The following is a 15,269-nucleotide window of genomic DNA, read 5'->3' on the forward strand; positions in this document are numbered from 1 at the left end:
ACTTGTGTTTTATTTAATGACAGCCATGAAGTCTTGGTAAAATGCCTCAGACTTTACAATTTTTATTTTCAAAGGAACATTTATTAAGTAGTATGACGTATGCCACACTGCTGTTTTCCCAGTGTATTTTTGGCCTAAGCATAATAGTTTTCCACAATAAGAAAGTCTCCTCCTGCACCAGTAACTTTGGTCTGTGGATGCTTCACATTCCAGTGTCTTGCCTGTTCTCACCATAGATCTCAGTACATGGTTAATGCCTTCTTCCTCCCTACTTCTCTTGCCACTTGAGAAAGGCACCTTCTTACAGAACAGTACCTACATATTTCATACCATATATCGAATCCTGCCTGATGTTACAGGCTTGATGTAGTTACAGGCTCAACATCAACAGCCAGCAGTCAATATTTGTAAACCTGGGCACTCCGAGGCTCGGACAACATGGCTGTAAATCGTTGTCTGGAATGTGTGTGTAGGTTGTCATAAGCCTTCCCAGCTCCTTCAGGACGTTTTGTTTGTTTGCTGGGGTTGGTTTTTGTGGTTGGGTGTGGTGGTTTTTTGTTGTTGTTGTTGTTTGGTTGTTTTTTATGTAAAAAAATGATAGGGAGAAGGAAGAAAACAGGTATTTCTATTGTAGAGAAATTTTGTTCCACAAAAGAGCAGCACACCTACTCTTGCTTTGAACACAGGAATATCTGACACCGTGACTTTCAGTTACAACTTCCATTCTTTAGGGCCCTGGGTTCACAGGTGACACAGCAAGGCCAAGGTGATCACTGTGCACTGAATAGCAATTTCCATGTACCCACAATCATTTTAAATAATGCCCAAGTCATGGAAATACACACTTTCTTTTGATGCTTCAACCTCTGTCACATACAGACCTTCAACTACCAAATTAATGTTTGGAAATTTCAGATAGTCTACTGTAAAAGAAGCCTCTTCTGAGAAGTAGATTTCTTTTCCATAGATGTGAGTGGAATCGAAGTTTTATTCAAAAGACCTCCAGGCAGACAAGGTAAACTATCTTCTCCTAAACTGTGCTGGTCACAGAATTGTTGAAAACTAAGCCAGTATGAATAGATTGCAGAAAATGAATCTGCAGCAGCTAAATTTGTCTGCCCTTTCATTAATTTCTTATGGTTAGGACCTGTCTTTTTGCCTGCTATGCAACAGAAGGCTAAATAAAGATCATACTTGTGGCTCTCCAAGACAGCAAATCAAGCATTAAATGACTGAGAGTTGAGGAGAAGTGTTAAGCTGTTTTTGTAGCCTAGGGTAAGACAACCATTTTTCCTATTTCCATTAGAAAAACTGAAGAGTTGTTAATTAACAACTCTTTAGTTAAAATTAAAAAGACTGGTAGGACACTGAAGGCATAATATTTTCTACTGAGAAGACGAACAAAATAATTAAATTATGCATATTTTGCAGGTGAACTGACAAAATCATTCTCATCTGCATGACTGGGGACATAAGGTTTGTCTTCCATGCCTTGCAGCATTGCGCTACCCTCCTCTGCTGCAGTTTGGAGGCATCCCTTTAAGTGTCCTGCAATGTATGTATTGTGAGTGTGTGTATTTCTCAACTCTTGAACATCAGAGTAAGGGAGAAAAAGCTTTTAGCCTACATTGCTTTGAACTGTAAAATGTTTAGAGAAGTCTCCTACAGAGATGCTAATAAAGTATCTCAAACCCAGATTGGTTTTTTTCTATTAACCTTGAACAAGTGAACAGTCAATTAAACAACTCACAAATAATTTCTCAGTTTCCATAAACTTTTCTCTGCTTATAGGAAATTTGTTGTGCTTATTTACATTGTACACTATCATCTAGGTTAAGCCCTGTATTTACCTTCTAAGCTATGTAATGTTTTGCTCCTCTGGTTTTTAATTGGGGATTATTATTTGTTATCTACAGTGAGTTACTTTTGTTTCATATTAGCAGAAATAAAATCAGCATGTACAAGTGTGACTATGTATCCAAAGAGAATTATTTAATCCATAACCACAAAAATCTTCCACTTGTAGCACCAGTTCTATAACTTCTTACAAGAGATTCCAACATATTCTAGACCATTAAATAATACTGAAAATCAGTTAAACTGTTTTTTACATGTATTAGTCATAACATTATTTGAATACTTCTGACATCTTGTAAAGAATCTGAATAATATGATTATGTATATAAGAACAACTGATTTCGTCTTAGTACCACCACAGCCTGTTGCAATTCAAGACAAATAGCTCCATTGCTAAATTATAGTATGTAATTGATTTATACATTAAAAAATTATTACGCAAGGGAAGTATCAAATATGACTATGTCTATATCTAGCCTTTTGCCTCTCAATTACACTCAGGTTGCTTGACTTCAGCAAAGTGAGAAGAAACAGTGAAGTTCTAAAGCACTTGAAGAAAAAACTTTGATAGTAATAGTAAATCAGTTAATTTCTTGACCTAAAATAAATCAGGTCTTATCAGTAACTGTGAGGGTTCTCCTAAAAACATGCTGAGAAAAGTAGTCACCAAGATACTAATAAAAACTTAATTTGGCCTTTCCAAAATCAGCATTTGAAATAAACCAAGTATTCTGCAGCATGTGAAACAGATTAATAAACCTCTAGTATACAATAACCACACTTGTGTGCACAAGTAACTGACAATTGTTAAGAGACTCCAGATACTTCATTGTGAGATAAATGGAATTTTATTTTTAGGGAGTGATTCCTCTTTATAATAAATGTATAAAAGTGCAATATCTTAAGTATTTACTGCATGCAAGTATCTTTTTTGTTGTTGTTGTTGTTGTTAGCATTATATAAAGTAATCTTATGCAATAGTCTCTGCAAGAATACATTTGAACTTATTGTCAAATTAATTCATCTCTTCAGTTGAGTGCCAGCCTGATCATTGCATTAAGCACCTCATACAGGACTGCAGGAAAAAAGGCAAATTTTCAGCAACATCTTAGCAAATAGCTCTCTACTGACAATGGAAAATGATATACTAAAATGGCAAAATTTGGCCCATGTTTGCCTACTACATCATTCAAGTGATTGTATTCCAACTATAGTGTTAACAGTTTTCTGAAATCCATGTCCAAGAGGCTAATTGTATCTGCCCCTGGTTACAAGAACCTTCTGAAGCTGGTCTTATTCACAGTTTGCAGCCAGTATGATCAACTCTGCAATGACTACCAGAATTGAATCTGGTATGTCAAGAAACCTTCTCTTTGTGGCAAACAGGATAAAGGAAAGATACCAAAAAAATAATCAAAACAAAATGGCAGGAGGAAGAAGATTAAGCAGAAAGTGCATTCCTCTTCAGCTGTACTACACATCAGTTGTTGAATTTTACCAGACCAATTTACATTTAATTCACAAGGATCCAAAAGTATTCCAGAGTGCACATACATAAAGCAATACTGTATTTTCTTTAGATGGCAATTAATGAGTGTGGAAGCAATTAATAGGAAGCAATTAATGAGTGTGATATTAAATAAGTGTGAATGGAGAAAGAAGTGCCTTGGACAAGACACAGTGAACCTTGAATGCCAAGCCCAGCAACACAGCATTTTAAATAAGATAGAAAACATTTTCTTTTTAGAGCTTACTGGAAAATAAGTTTTCGTTTGTTTGTTTTGTTTTTGGTTTCTTTTTTTTTCTTTTCTTTGTTTTAGAGTTTTTTTTGGTGGTATGAATAAAAGTACAATTTTTTGCAATTTTCCATTCTTAACACTAAGTTTGATTTTTTTTTTACATCAGTCTTCAGTCTGACTATAGTTGCATTTAGTCCATGTACAGAGAAACTTGTGATTCTTAAAGGGGAGCAAGAAAGCATTTCCCTGTCCTGTAATTTCCCTTTTTTTTTTTCCCCCAAAGAATAAGTATGCAATCAAGGCCTTTAAAAATGAAGTGCAACACTTCCAAGCCAGAATAGCTAATATTGCATAAAATGAAGGGTTTAGAAACTACAGCACTAGGATGAGGTTTTCAGGGAGGAAAGTGTTACTCCCTTTTTTCCTCATTTCTAAGCCTTGGGCCACACAATTCTATCCCTTCCACATGGTCAGCTTCTTTGAACCATTGGTTGAAACCCCTGAAAATCAGACTAATAAAGCAGCCAAGCAAGAAGTACAAAAATAAGCGTTTTTTTCCCACCCAGTTCATTGACAAAGCAGCAGGGCTGACATAAGGGAGAGAGAAAGCTCTGAATGGATGAAAACCAGGATCATAGGAGGTCTTGGGGAGTAGGTCCTTTTAAAAGTAATGAGCTGTGAGAGGGGGGTCTGGTGCCTTTGTATCAGATACTGATACCAGATGTGCTCTTGAGGAGCAATTGTGTATTTTGTGGCAGTTTTTAAATATTCTGCAACTCCTAGATTTTTGGGACAGTATCCTACAAAGTGCTTGGTAATTGGGTGAGATGATCATAGCGTCTGATGTAAGATTTTAATCACAAGTATGCACAATTTATCACGCAGATACAGTTTCTACATCTGTTTCACGTATCTAAAGGTCACAATGACAGTGTAATTGACATTATCTTCACTGAGACACAAACATAAAATAAATCCTTCCCTAGTGATTGATCCTTCTCCCATACATTCTGCAACTGGAAAGAAAAATGAGGAACCATTCACTCTTGTCTTTGCTTAGGCAAATGGTTTGCATTCCAGGATTCTTATCTCAACTGTTTTGTTCACTTAATAAAGAACCAACTAATTTTTTCAACTTGCCTGAAATACTATTTCTTCAGTAATGATGATCTAAGACGCACTGATTGTTGACCAGGTATGAGTCAAACTCCTGAAAAGTAGCACATAGCCTCTTTCTGTTACTTCTATCATGACACAGGTGTACAAAAAGATCTAAGAAACACACTACTCTTGAAGTAGTACTGCAATCATCCAAAACTCCTTAAGAAATTTTCCTGTCTGCAAAGTCTGAGTTTTGTTTTCCTGAGATATAGGTTTTATTTATTTTCTCCCATGCTTCTGAGTTTCCATTGTACACAAGCCAAAAAAACTCCAAACCTTTTATAATACTGTCGAATTACCTTCTCCACTGTAACAAACCCTAAATGTTTTGAACATGTGGCTGTAACAAAGATACTCTGGAAATTGTAATATTTAGACAATGATGATGGAGCATGTATAATTAGAAATTTTGGAGTAATACATCTCTCCAGCATTTACCATAAGAAGCATTTTGAGAGAACAGTAAGTCGAAATATTCTGGAAAAACTAAATTCCAAGGAATGAAGATACTATAGTATGAAGATATGGCAAAAAATAATGTATTTTTAACCAACAACATTTTTGAGTGGCAGAAACTGTACAATATTAGTTTTTCAAAAAAACCTATCCCTCAAGCAACACACAATACATGCATTTAAGTGACACTTTAAGAACAGCAATTTTTAAATACTCAAGTTTAAAAATACATCTGACACTCCTTCCTTAAAAGAAAAAATATTAAGAACTGGTCAAATAAGGATTTCCTGCAGCACGGCAAACAAGGAAATCAGCTTAAACTGTATTGTGAGAGCAAAAAAACTTCAAATTATTTACATTAAACTTGATGTATCTTTTGACACGGTTTTCAAAATCTCTCTTCCTTTCTTACCTGCAGTATGACTACTGTGAAAAAGCTCAAGATAAACCTACAGTAAAACTTTTTCATAATCTAAATTAGGACCCCAATGTATTGACTAGATAGAAAAAATTTCTTGTTTGACTGATAGAACTCAAAATGCTACAGATAACCAAAAGGCAAGAGGAAATACCAGTAGCTCCACTTCCCAAACTAAAGCTATTGTTTTGCAAGACTTCTACTAAACAAACAAGCTGGAAAGGCTTTAGTTGTTTGATGTCTATTAAATTCTAGAATTTATGGTTTATGTCAAAAGATGGACCATATTTGTAAAAGTGTCAATTTCTAAAATACTGTGGTTAATTAAATACCAGAACATTTAAATTTTCTAAATTACTTATTCAGTCTCTCCAAAACATAGCTACTCTACTAATCTCGTAACTAGAGGTAGGTCATGTGTAGGCCTTGTTAATATGCTGTGAACACTTCATTAGTTCACTAATGTAATAGTCTGCAGGACAACTATGCACAGAGCTCCAAGAATAGCAGCACATGTAATAAATTAAATGTCTAAATTTTATTTTTTCATGTGGGTTAACATGTATTTGTTTTCTCCTAATATTTCATTCTTTTGTGAAGAATGTTTAACAAGGAAAGGGTAATGAGGTTAAGTAATCTGAAAGTCTTCTGCACCTTACAACTCAAGGCTGGGAGTCTAGCAATATCTATATGCAGCCCTTTTCCCCCATATAGAGTTTTTGCAAATCATGCAGTCAATTCTGACTGTTATCCAGCATTAAAAGTCTCTTCTCCATTTTCAAACTTTGAAAAGTGATTCACAATCATGTGGCAGTATGATTAAAAAGTACAGTCCATACACCTTAACAATCAAAAGAGACTGAATTATAAAAAGTAAACTGCCCTTATAGCTGCGTCATCCTACATCTGTAAGGACAGCGACAGTTTGTGAAAAAGGCAAGTTCCAGGTTTCTGTAAAACACGTATTACAGCTTTCTTGTGCTAGTGAACATTTAGAATACACAGGTTCCCAAGACATTTTCCTTCCCTCCTCCCCCATTTATAACACTCAAAGAAAACACATCATTTTGGCAAAGTTAAAAGGGTTTCTGTCTTGATGTTTTTGCCTTCAGCTTTATGTTAGAGGCACAAACTTCTGAACTTAAGCACTATAAGGCATAGTAGAAACCACCAATTAAAACAACAGCAACACCACCACCACCACCACAACTGAATATACTACAAGTGGGAACAGCTGTGTTATTTAAAAAGAAAATGTTTTGTAAACTGTTATACTGCAATGCTGTGTTAGGTGATTCATGTAAAGCTTGCCTTGGCATGCCGAATGTTTTTTTATTCCCAGAACACATGCTCAAACGATCTAAACATTGCCACAGGTTCAACTTACCTAAAAATTACCAGAAAATAGCCCAGTGGCACACACTCTTGAAAACTTTTGCAACCACAATATAACTATAAAGCATGAGTAAACTTTTGTTTTGTTTTTATACAAAACTTGGAACAACATTTCCTTCTCCCCCATCCAATATCCCATAAGGAAAAAAAGACCAAAACCAAATTTAAAACCCCAAACTTTTGTTAGACACCACTGTCTAGGCTTTTTGTTTGGTTGTGTTTGTCTTTTTGTAATTTTTTTTTTTATTTTTCCCCCTTTTTTTTATTTTTTTTCCCTTCCTTTTTTTGGCTACAGTTCCATTTATAGCACTGAATCCAGTGCGGGCAATGTATTCCCAGGTTAAAAAAGGGATATTATCAACAGTGGAACTGTGAAAACAGAAGCTCTCTTGCATTCATAGCATGATCAGGACCAATTTTGTTAAGCTGTATGTAAGAAAGAGTCACTGCTCTGATCCCCTATTCAGAATGTCAGTGTCACTGTTTATAATCTACATCTACCTGCTTTAGATTCATTAAATAAAACACTTTAACTCCTTAAAATCGTTAACAATAGTGACTTTTTGGTTGTTGTTTTTATATCTAAGGTTTCCAAAGTTTCTGAAAGATTGATCTGATGTTTTGCATTTTAGCATGGTATTTTTAGGGCAACAGCATATATGCATTAGTACTTAGGGTACACCATTTCGAAATACCTCTGAATTTACTTTTCCAATAAAACTACCACAAAAGTGAAAATCTAATGCAAATCAGTCAAAAAAAATTGAATTTCCATTTAGAGTTTATGTTCCAATATGAGACATAATAACATAAGTTCTTGTAATAGGATTGTTCTCTACAGCTGTATAAAGCCCTGACAAGATTTGAGCATTGTTTTGAATGTGAATCATCTCTGTCTTGGTGTCCCAATTTACTTCTACTCAGGAATGTGCAAATGATTTTATACAGCACGATGCTAGTACCGCTCTGTACTATAGTATTTTGTTTTGTAAATAAAAACAACAACAAATCCCTAGTCAGAAATAAACTGACAAAATTTACATTCTTCTCTCTTAAAAAAGTAAATAAAATAACATTATTTAAAATGTGAATTAGCTATAAGACATAGAATACAATTACATAGATACATATCAATACAGCACATTCAATTTGCCAAAAATTAATGATTACAAAGCCAATATGGATGCTGCCATATATATATATTATATATATGTATGTACAATGATTATAGCATTCATAATTGCACTATACCTACAACCAGTTTTAAATTACAAGGTGTTTTAAGAGGGAGCAAAAAATAGCAACTGTTCTTATTATCGTTCTTTTGAATTTGGGAGGATTAAGGACGAAAAATATCTCATTAGTATTTATTGTTAACTTTGGTAATCAACTAATAAGCCATTCTTTTTTCCACCTCCCATCTGCTGCTATGTGGCAGCCATTTTTGTGTTAAGTGCACCCTAGTGCCAGTTGGCATCGTAGATAATCAATCCAATTACACGTCTGAACTCTATGCAGAGTTTTCATGCACCTGGTCAAAAAACCTTTCAACCTAAGCTGCAGAATAAAGGCTCATCAATGTGTGCTGCACTTTTGTTGTTAAAAATTGCACGTTTAAATTTCAAGAATGATTTTCTCACTGCTTCATTTACATTTATATATCTCTTCTAAAGAACACTGAGAGAAGCTATTTTGCATGAAAGCCTATCAAATGCCTGTGAATCAATTAACAATCAACCTTATCAAAAAAGGTTCCTGAACATGATCTCTCACCAATAACTTCTTGTAATACAACTGAAGGTGCCTTGACATTATTACAGAAAACAATCTTATGGCATAACTTACAAAATGAGAGATCTAAATTGTCTTTAAATTACTAGAATACATGTGGGTGTATAGTACACCTTAGAGAATATTCACTTACATGTTGGTTTTGGAATTAAAAAATGGTACACTTTCTAGAAAAGGGAACACATGAGCTGAAAATGTGTGTGTTAATCATTTGGCAGTTGGTTCAATCAGGTCAGTTCCCAACCCATCCCCCTTTGGCATTTCAATCAGTATCTTATGTTTCAAGCATTGGTTTTATAAAAAGCCAGATTTGGCAACAAGGATTTTGTACAATAAAAATAATTTTCCTACTGTGGAAAACGAACACTTAAAAAAGCTCTAACTTAAGGAAAAAACACCCCACACAACTGAGAAAAACACTGTTTCAGGCTGCAGCCACTGGGGAAAATGTAGTGTCTCTGACTTTTCTATTTGGCATTTGTGAATAAAAGAAGAGAGAAAAAAATGGCACATGGCAATTAAAAAGAGGCTCTAACATATTCCATGTACATCCCAGATTGTGTCTTAATTACTTCATTACTGTCTTCTGTGCACCTTTCTTAACTGTAGAACTATGGTTACATTTAGTATCCTTAGATAACTGTAATTCTGTTTTGCAATCCTAGTATTCTAGTCTCAGAAGTGAAGACAGAATAAAGACACCCATGTAAAGAATTTAAAAATCACAGCATCAATACTTTTTGATCCTTCAAAGTACATACTGTAAAATTAGAATGACTGATGACTTAAAACTGTGATGATAGTGTTGTCCTGACCAAATCATTCAACAGAAAATATTTCACCCAGGAATGCAAATGGGGGGTGAAAAAAAGGCCATTGTACCTTTTAGAAGATAAGGAGGGGAGAAAAGGAGGGGAAGAGAAAGGGTTAGGTAAAGAGGAAACCAGCTTGATTTTGCTTCAGTAGCAAAAAACTGCTATCCTTTGTAAATGTACGACTGAGAATTTGAAACACATTGAGTCACATGGTTTTGCCTAAAAAAATGAGGAAATGTGCTGTGAATGTACTTCAGCATCTTTTGTTTTTCCTCCATATACTTTAAATAAAATCATAATATTAACTACAAACTCTGTGGACATTCACAGAGTCCAGGCCAGCAATAAATTAGTATTATGCAAATTGTTTTCACAGATTATAATACAGTCCCTCTTGTATATCTTCAATCATGGAAAGTTGGTTTTGGAGGACGCCCCAAGTACAGTTAGACCAGGTTGTACTCCTTCAGGTTTAACTGTAGGATTGTGTCCTTGACAGCAGCAAAGACGAAGCGGATGTTCTCTGTGTCTGTAGCACATGTGAAGTGAGAGTAGATAATTTTGTCACTGTCTGGATTCAGGTCTACGAACATCTTCAGGATGAACTCTCGTGCTGCCTGTGCATCCCGCTGTGGACCTGTAAGAGAAATTCAGTTTTCTTGAAGTCAACTTTGTATTTCCACTTCTTTAAAAGAAAATAAGGAAGGCTTAGTCTGTGATCCCCACCTAAAAAAAGATGGGGAACCTTTTACTAATCAATAATATCATATACTGGCTGCATTCCTTGTGGTAGGAACTATTAAAAATAAAGATGGAAAGAAATTTCAGATGTTCACCAAGTCAGAGCTGCTCTTTCACTGCTGACTATCTTCTTTCTTCACCAAGGTAAATCACCTGTTTTAAAACAGGTGATTTATAAATGTATAGAATGAAAATAAAAAAATATTAGCTATAGAATTAAATTTTTTAAAAGTTAGTAGAAATGGTGAATGTTCAGTTTAAACCTACTGTATTTAAATTATACTTCAGTTATTTTAGCAGTGCAAGTTTACTAGTTCTGTATGGATTTTAGTGGAAAGCATAGAGAAATCATATCTTGAACTGGGTCTGACACTGTCATCAATAGAAGTTAATTTACTTTAAGTGACAATAAAATACACAGCTGGTCTCCAGCTGAAACTGTTGCCTGTAAAAGGCTCATGTTCTAAACAATTAAAGTATCTAGTATTTTAGTTGGTATCTAAATTATGTATGCTAATGATCCTATCAGATCTAAATTAAAGTTGTAACTCTCAGAAGGACAGAGTCAATCTAACCAAACTACATTTTCAGCTTAGAAGATCGCAGATGGTAAAGTAAATACTTCCAGCCTAGAACAGTGAGGATTCATTCATGTCCACAGTGAAAAGGGCAGTGCAGAAGCAAGAACATAAGCCACATGCTGGTGAATCCTGTTCCATTATTCTAGTGCTGCCACCAAAAGTCATTGTTCCCTTGCTCTCGTGTTTCTGAAATGTGAGTTTCTATAGAAAACACATTTTCTGTGCTGCTGTGTCCTCCTATTCTCTTCATTAGTCCCGTTGTTACACAGCAATACATACACCAGCATCTAGCTGTTATTTGTAGCTCTGTCCTTCAGTAATCATAAAATCAATAGTTTGGTGCCCAGCACATGTCCACACATTTCACCAACTGGGTAACAGACCCTATTTTTAATACTTCAAGCTTAAAATTTGTAACACTTCCAATTCATGTAACTAAAATTTAGGAAGGAATGTATGGAAGAGAAAGCATATACTTTCTAGTGCGCTGCAAATGTATGTGGAGGAGGAGTAAGCTTTGGCAGTAAATGGGTGTTATGCATATGAACAGATGTACAAATATGCACATACACACATAGATGACACATTTTCTGAAATTTAGGGATGTAAACAGATAATAAGCTCTCTGAGGCAGGACAGAGGACTGTCCAACACTTCTACAGCTCTTAAAACACAACTGGCTCTAGCCTTTAGCTTGGTCACCAGACTCTATTATAGATAAAGAGCAGCAATATTAACTCTCACAATAGCACATATACATGTGAGTATTTATGAAGACATTTCTTGGGCTTCCGAAGACAACGATTTCATCAAAATAAACCACTTAGTTTTTTAGACAGTTTCCTAAATTTTTGTTAAACAGTTTCACACAGCGTAGTGAAACTGTTTAACAAAACAAAACGTCACGTAGCTACACACAGCCTTTTCTCAAGATCTATGGCCTATTCACAGATATACCCAAATTTGCACACCTGTACTTTTATGTTATTTGAACTTTTATCTGACTTCAAGCACAGAGAAGTATGGTTTATGTAAGGTTTATGACCTCAGGAACTTAAAAAAACTGAACAAGTTAATGTCAAATTTAGATGGCAAAGTGGTTCTGGTCTAAGAAAACTAGGAAAAAACTATCACATGAGTTAGCAGCTTTCTTGCCCACTGCTCTCCCTAATCAGCAGTTTTCAATGACTGGCTCTATATATGATACCATGAAGAGCTATGTAACAAGTGTTACATCAATATTTTTCTCTTCTTTTCCTCCCAACTACAGCCTCTTTTTATGTTTGCCCTCTCTCCCTCTCCCAGCCTGTGAGACAGTTGTCTAGTACTAGCATACAAAGTGTGACACGCTGACCTAGGAGCACAGCTCATCCTCCCTTTCAAAGCTCTTACTAATGCACTGCGCAGCAGAATTCCTTAATTTAATCTGTCCAATTTGCCACCCTGGCCAGCAGTTCTCATCCCTAGGCTACTTTCTCCCTTTTCAAGATGAGAGAAGCAATCCAGCTGAAGAACACCTATTTCTGATACCTTCCTCAGATCTCCCACCTCCCACATGCCCAAAGTATTGGGGTAGAAGAGGTGACCACATGATGACCTCTGCAAACCACAGACTCCACGAGAAGTAATCACATCAAACTGTAACTTTGTCTCTGGAGTTAGGTCCTGAAAGATCTACAGAATTAGGAAACAAAAGATTCTCGAAGACTTGCAGGTCTTCACTCCCACATCCTTCAAAGTCCATAATGGTTTTTTTCCCCTCATCAATGACAAAGGAGAAGAGAAACAAAGTTTCTATGAAGTGTTTGAATTATGATTTTTTTTTTTTCCTGGACAAGCATTTTACACAGGCTTTGTCAACATTTGAGAGGAGGTAACAGAGCAGACTGTAGGGTCTACTCCCCTTTGGGATGTCATCTAGGGAACTTGTTACACAAAGCAAATTCAAAAGAACAAAGATATTTCTATTCAACTGCCAGTTCTCATCTGTACATTACTACGAAACTAAATTTACACTGACTCATAAATAATATGATCTGATCCTGCAGGCTTTTTACTGTTCTTTTCCTCTCTGACAGAAAACAAGAACATTTTTCCCATTATTATTTTCCATATTTGAACATGAGAGTTTTAATCTTTTTCTCAGCTTCCCAATCAGCTATTCCTTCCTGGTGGGACAAAATCGATTTTCTCTTTAAAAAAAAAGGAACATTTAGACCTCTTATTATACGAGTTTGACTTTTCTCTGTTACCAAGGCTTCCTCCACTCAGCTCAAAATACAGAGCTTTTCCCCTCATGAGAACTTCCTGAAAGTACAGCTTTAATAGAAACACTTATACATCCCACAATTTTTTCTTATGGACAAACACATCAACTTCACATAATCAATGTAAAATTGAACCACAATTTTAAAAGGTACAATAAAAGGGTGGAAGGAGTGGTTGCTTGCTGAATGCTACAGAGAGCTTATAACGCTTCTCCTTAGGTATTCAATCTTGTATAAAAGCAAACCTCAAAACACCAAAAATAGAGAAGACTATATGTACAATTAAGGAATGTGTTTCTACTTATTTTTAACTCTTGTATTTCAGTATAAACCCTCATCCTAACTTTTGAAAAATGACAAAAAGTGGTTCACTACTAATATGACAATACTCACCTAAAAGTCAACAATTTCCCAATAGAGGCTCTGCCATCCTACCGACAAGTCATTACAGCACAACCCAAAATCTTAGCAGTCTAAAAATTCTACAGAAGTTCAATCAAATTTTACAATTTTTTAGTAATTTTTTAAAGGAATACAACGAAGGATCTATCTGTCTAGCGTTTGGTCAGGGCTAGCACAATTTGCCAGTAGTACAGTGTAAGCACAGCATGTCATTATACTTACCGTCATACTCTGGAAAATAATCAACTAGATGGGAGTACATAATTTTCTCCTCTAGTAGATCTTTTTTATTTAAGAACAGAATAACTGAAGAGTTCTGGAACCAGGGATATGTGATAATTGTCCTAAAGAGTGCTTTGCTTTCTTCCATTCGATTCTGGAATAAAAAAAGAGAGCAGAATTTTAGCGGTCATGAGATTTATTTTTTTTTTTTTAATAAATTCATGCACTTTCACTCCATTTGGCAAAAGGATCCATTTCTTGTTTTGCACTTTCCTACAATATATAAGATCCAATTAATTAATTAATTTAAAAGTAATACGCAAATAGTAAATTAAATAGTCAGGCATCTTCCTTTTGCAAATTCAGCTTGTTAAGTGTAAGTATTCTTTAAAACACTAGTCATGAACATGAAAGTTGTAGCAGGAACATTTGCTAAATCTGAATATGCAGTTACAATCAGCCAACACACTGGTGGTCATTGAAATGCAAGTCACTCATGGTAGAGACATACACAACAACACAAGACAAACAATTCAAGGTTTAATAACATCACTTATTTTACTCGCATTTCCAAATTTTGAATACAGAGTTCAACAATTCTTAGAGATCAGCTTAAAATAATTGCAAGTAAATTTAAAACCGGAGAATATTTTGTCAACATCAAAGGTTTATAACATTGAATTTAAAAAAAAATATAAATGGTTAACTTTGTTTCTAGCGTTGTTGTTGGATGAAGAATTATTTGCTTTTATTGATTTTTGGTGACAATGCCATTGGATTAGCCTTTAACCCCTTAGCTGCTCCTGAAACCACTTTGCATTATAGCTGACATACTAGCAAAGCCTACAGTTATTTCTATTTGTAAAACATTTGTCATTTTAGAATAATGTTACAATTAGATTAGTTCTGAACTGTAAGGCTGACTTGATGTGGTTAATACAGAGCCAGAGCAAATATGGTTTGTAAGACAGGAACAAACTTACACCTTTTACTATTATTATTATTTAAAGCTGCAGCCCCCTGAAAAGGCTGTTTCACCACCAAATGGGGCTCCAGAGAATGACAAGAACACGAGTCCTGCAGATTCTGCTGTTGCTGAGCCATACAATAATCTGCCAGATAACTCAGAAAGTTTTGCCATAAGGTATATTTACTTCCATTAATTTGCACTTTAGAGAGGCAAACATAAACATGAATGGAAACTTGAAAAACCCCAAACAAACATAAAACAAAAAAGGAAAACAAAAAACAAATAGTAAACTAACTCAATTTTGTAGTAAAACCTGATAATTTGGTCTGTTAAACTTTGTTGCATGTTGTTGTACTGCATGAAAATAAATAACTGAATTTATATATTGAGAAACTAATGCAGAGTAATAAAACATTTGCTTTCATGCAGTCAGATGTCATGACTCATATTGATT

The 15,269-nt window shown here is 35.1% G+C and overlaps 1 protein-coding gene across 5 annotated transcripts in view; it reads right to left on the bottom strand.

The window, feature by feature from the left end:
• Positions 1-1,971: 1,971 nt before the first annotated feature.
• LOC135291198 (guanine nucleotide-binding protein G(q) subunit alpha-like) overlaps positions 1,972-15,269 on the bottom strand; it is a 118,458-nt gene continuing 105,160 nt past the window's right edge. For all 5 annotated transcript variants that reach the window (XM_064405218.1, XM_064405219.1, XM_064405222.1 and 2 more), the window contains exons 6-7: positions 13,846-13,999; positions 1,972-10,269 (exon numbers count right to left, since the gene is read on the bottom strand). In XM_064405218.1, coding sequence (XP_064261288.1) covers positions 10,079-10,269; positions 13,846-13,999 — 345 coding nt within the window. In that variant the 3' untranslated portion in view covers positions 1,972-10,078. The remainder of the gene's footprint in view (positions 10,270-13,845; positions 14,000-15,269) is intronic.

Source organism: Passer domesticus, chromosome Z (assembly GCF_036417665.1).
Source record: "Passer domesticus isolate bPasDom1 chromosome Z, bPasDom1.hap1, whole genome shotgun sequence".
NCBI lineage: Eukaryota > Metazoa > Chordata > Aves > Passeriformes > Passeridae > Passer > Passer domesticus.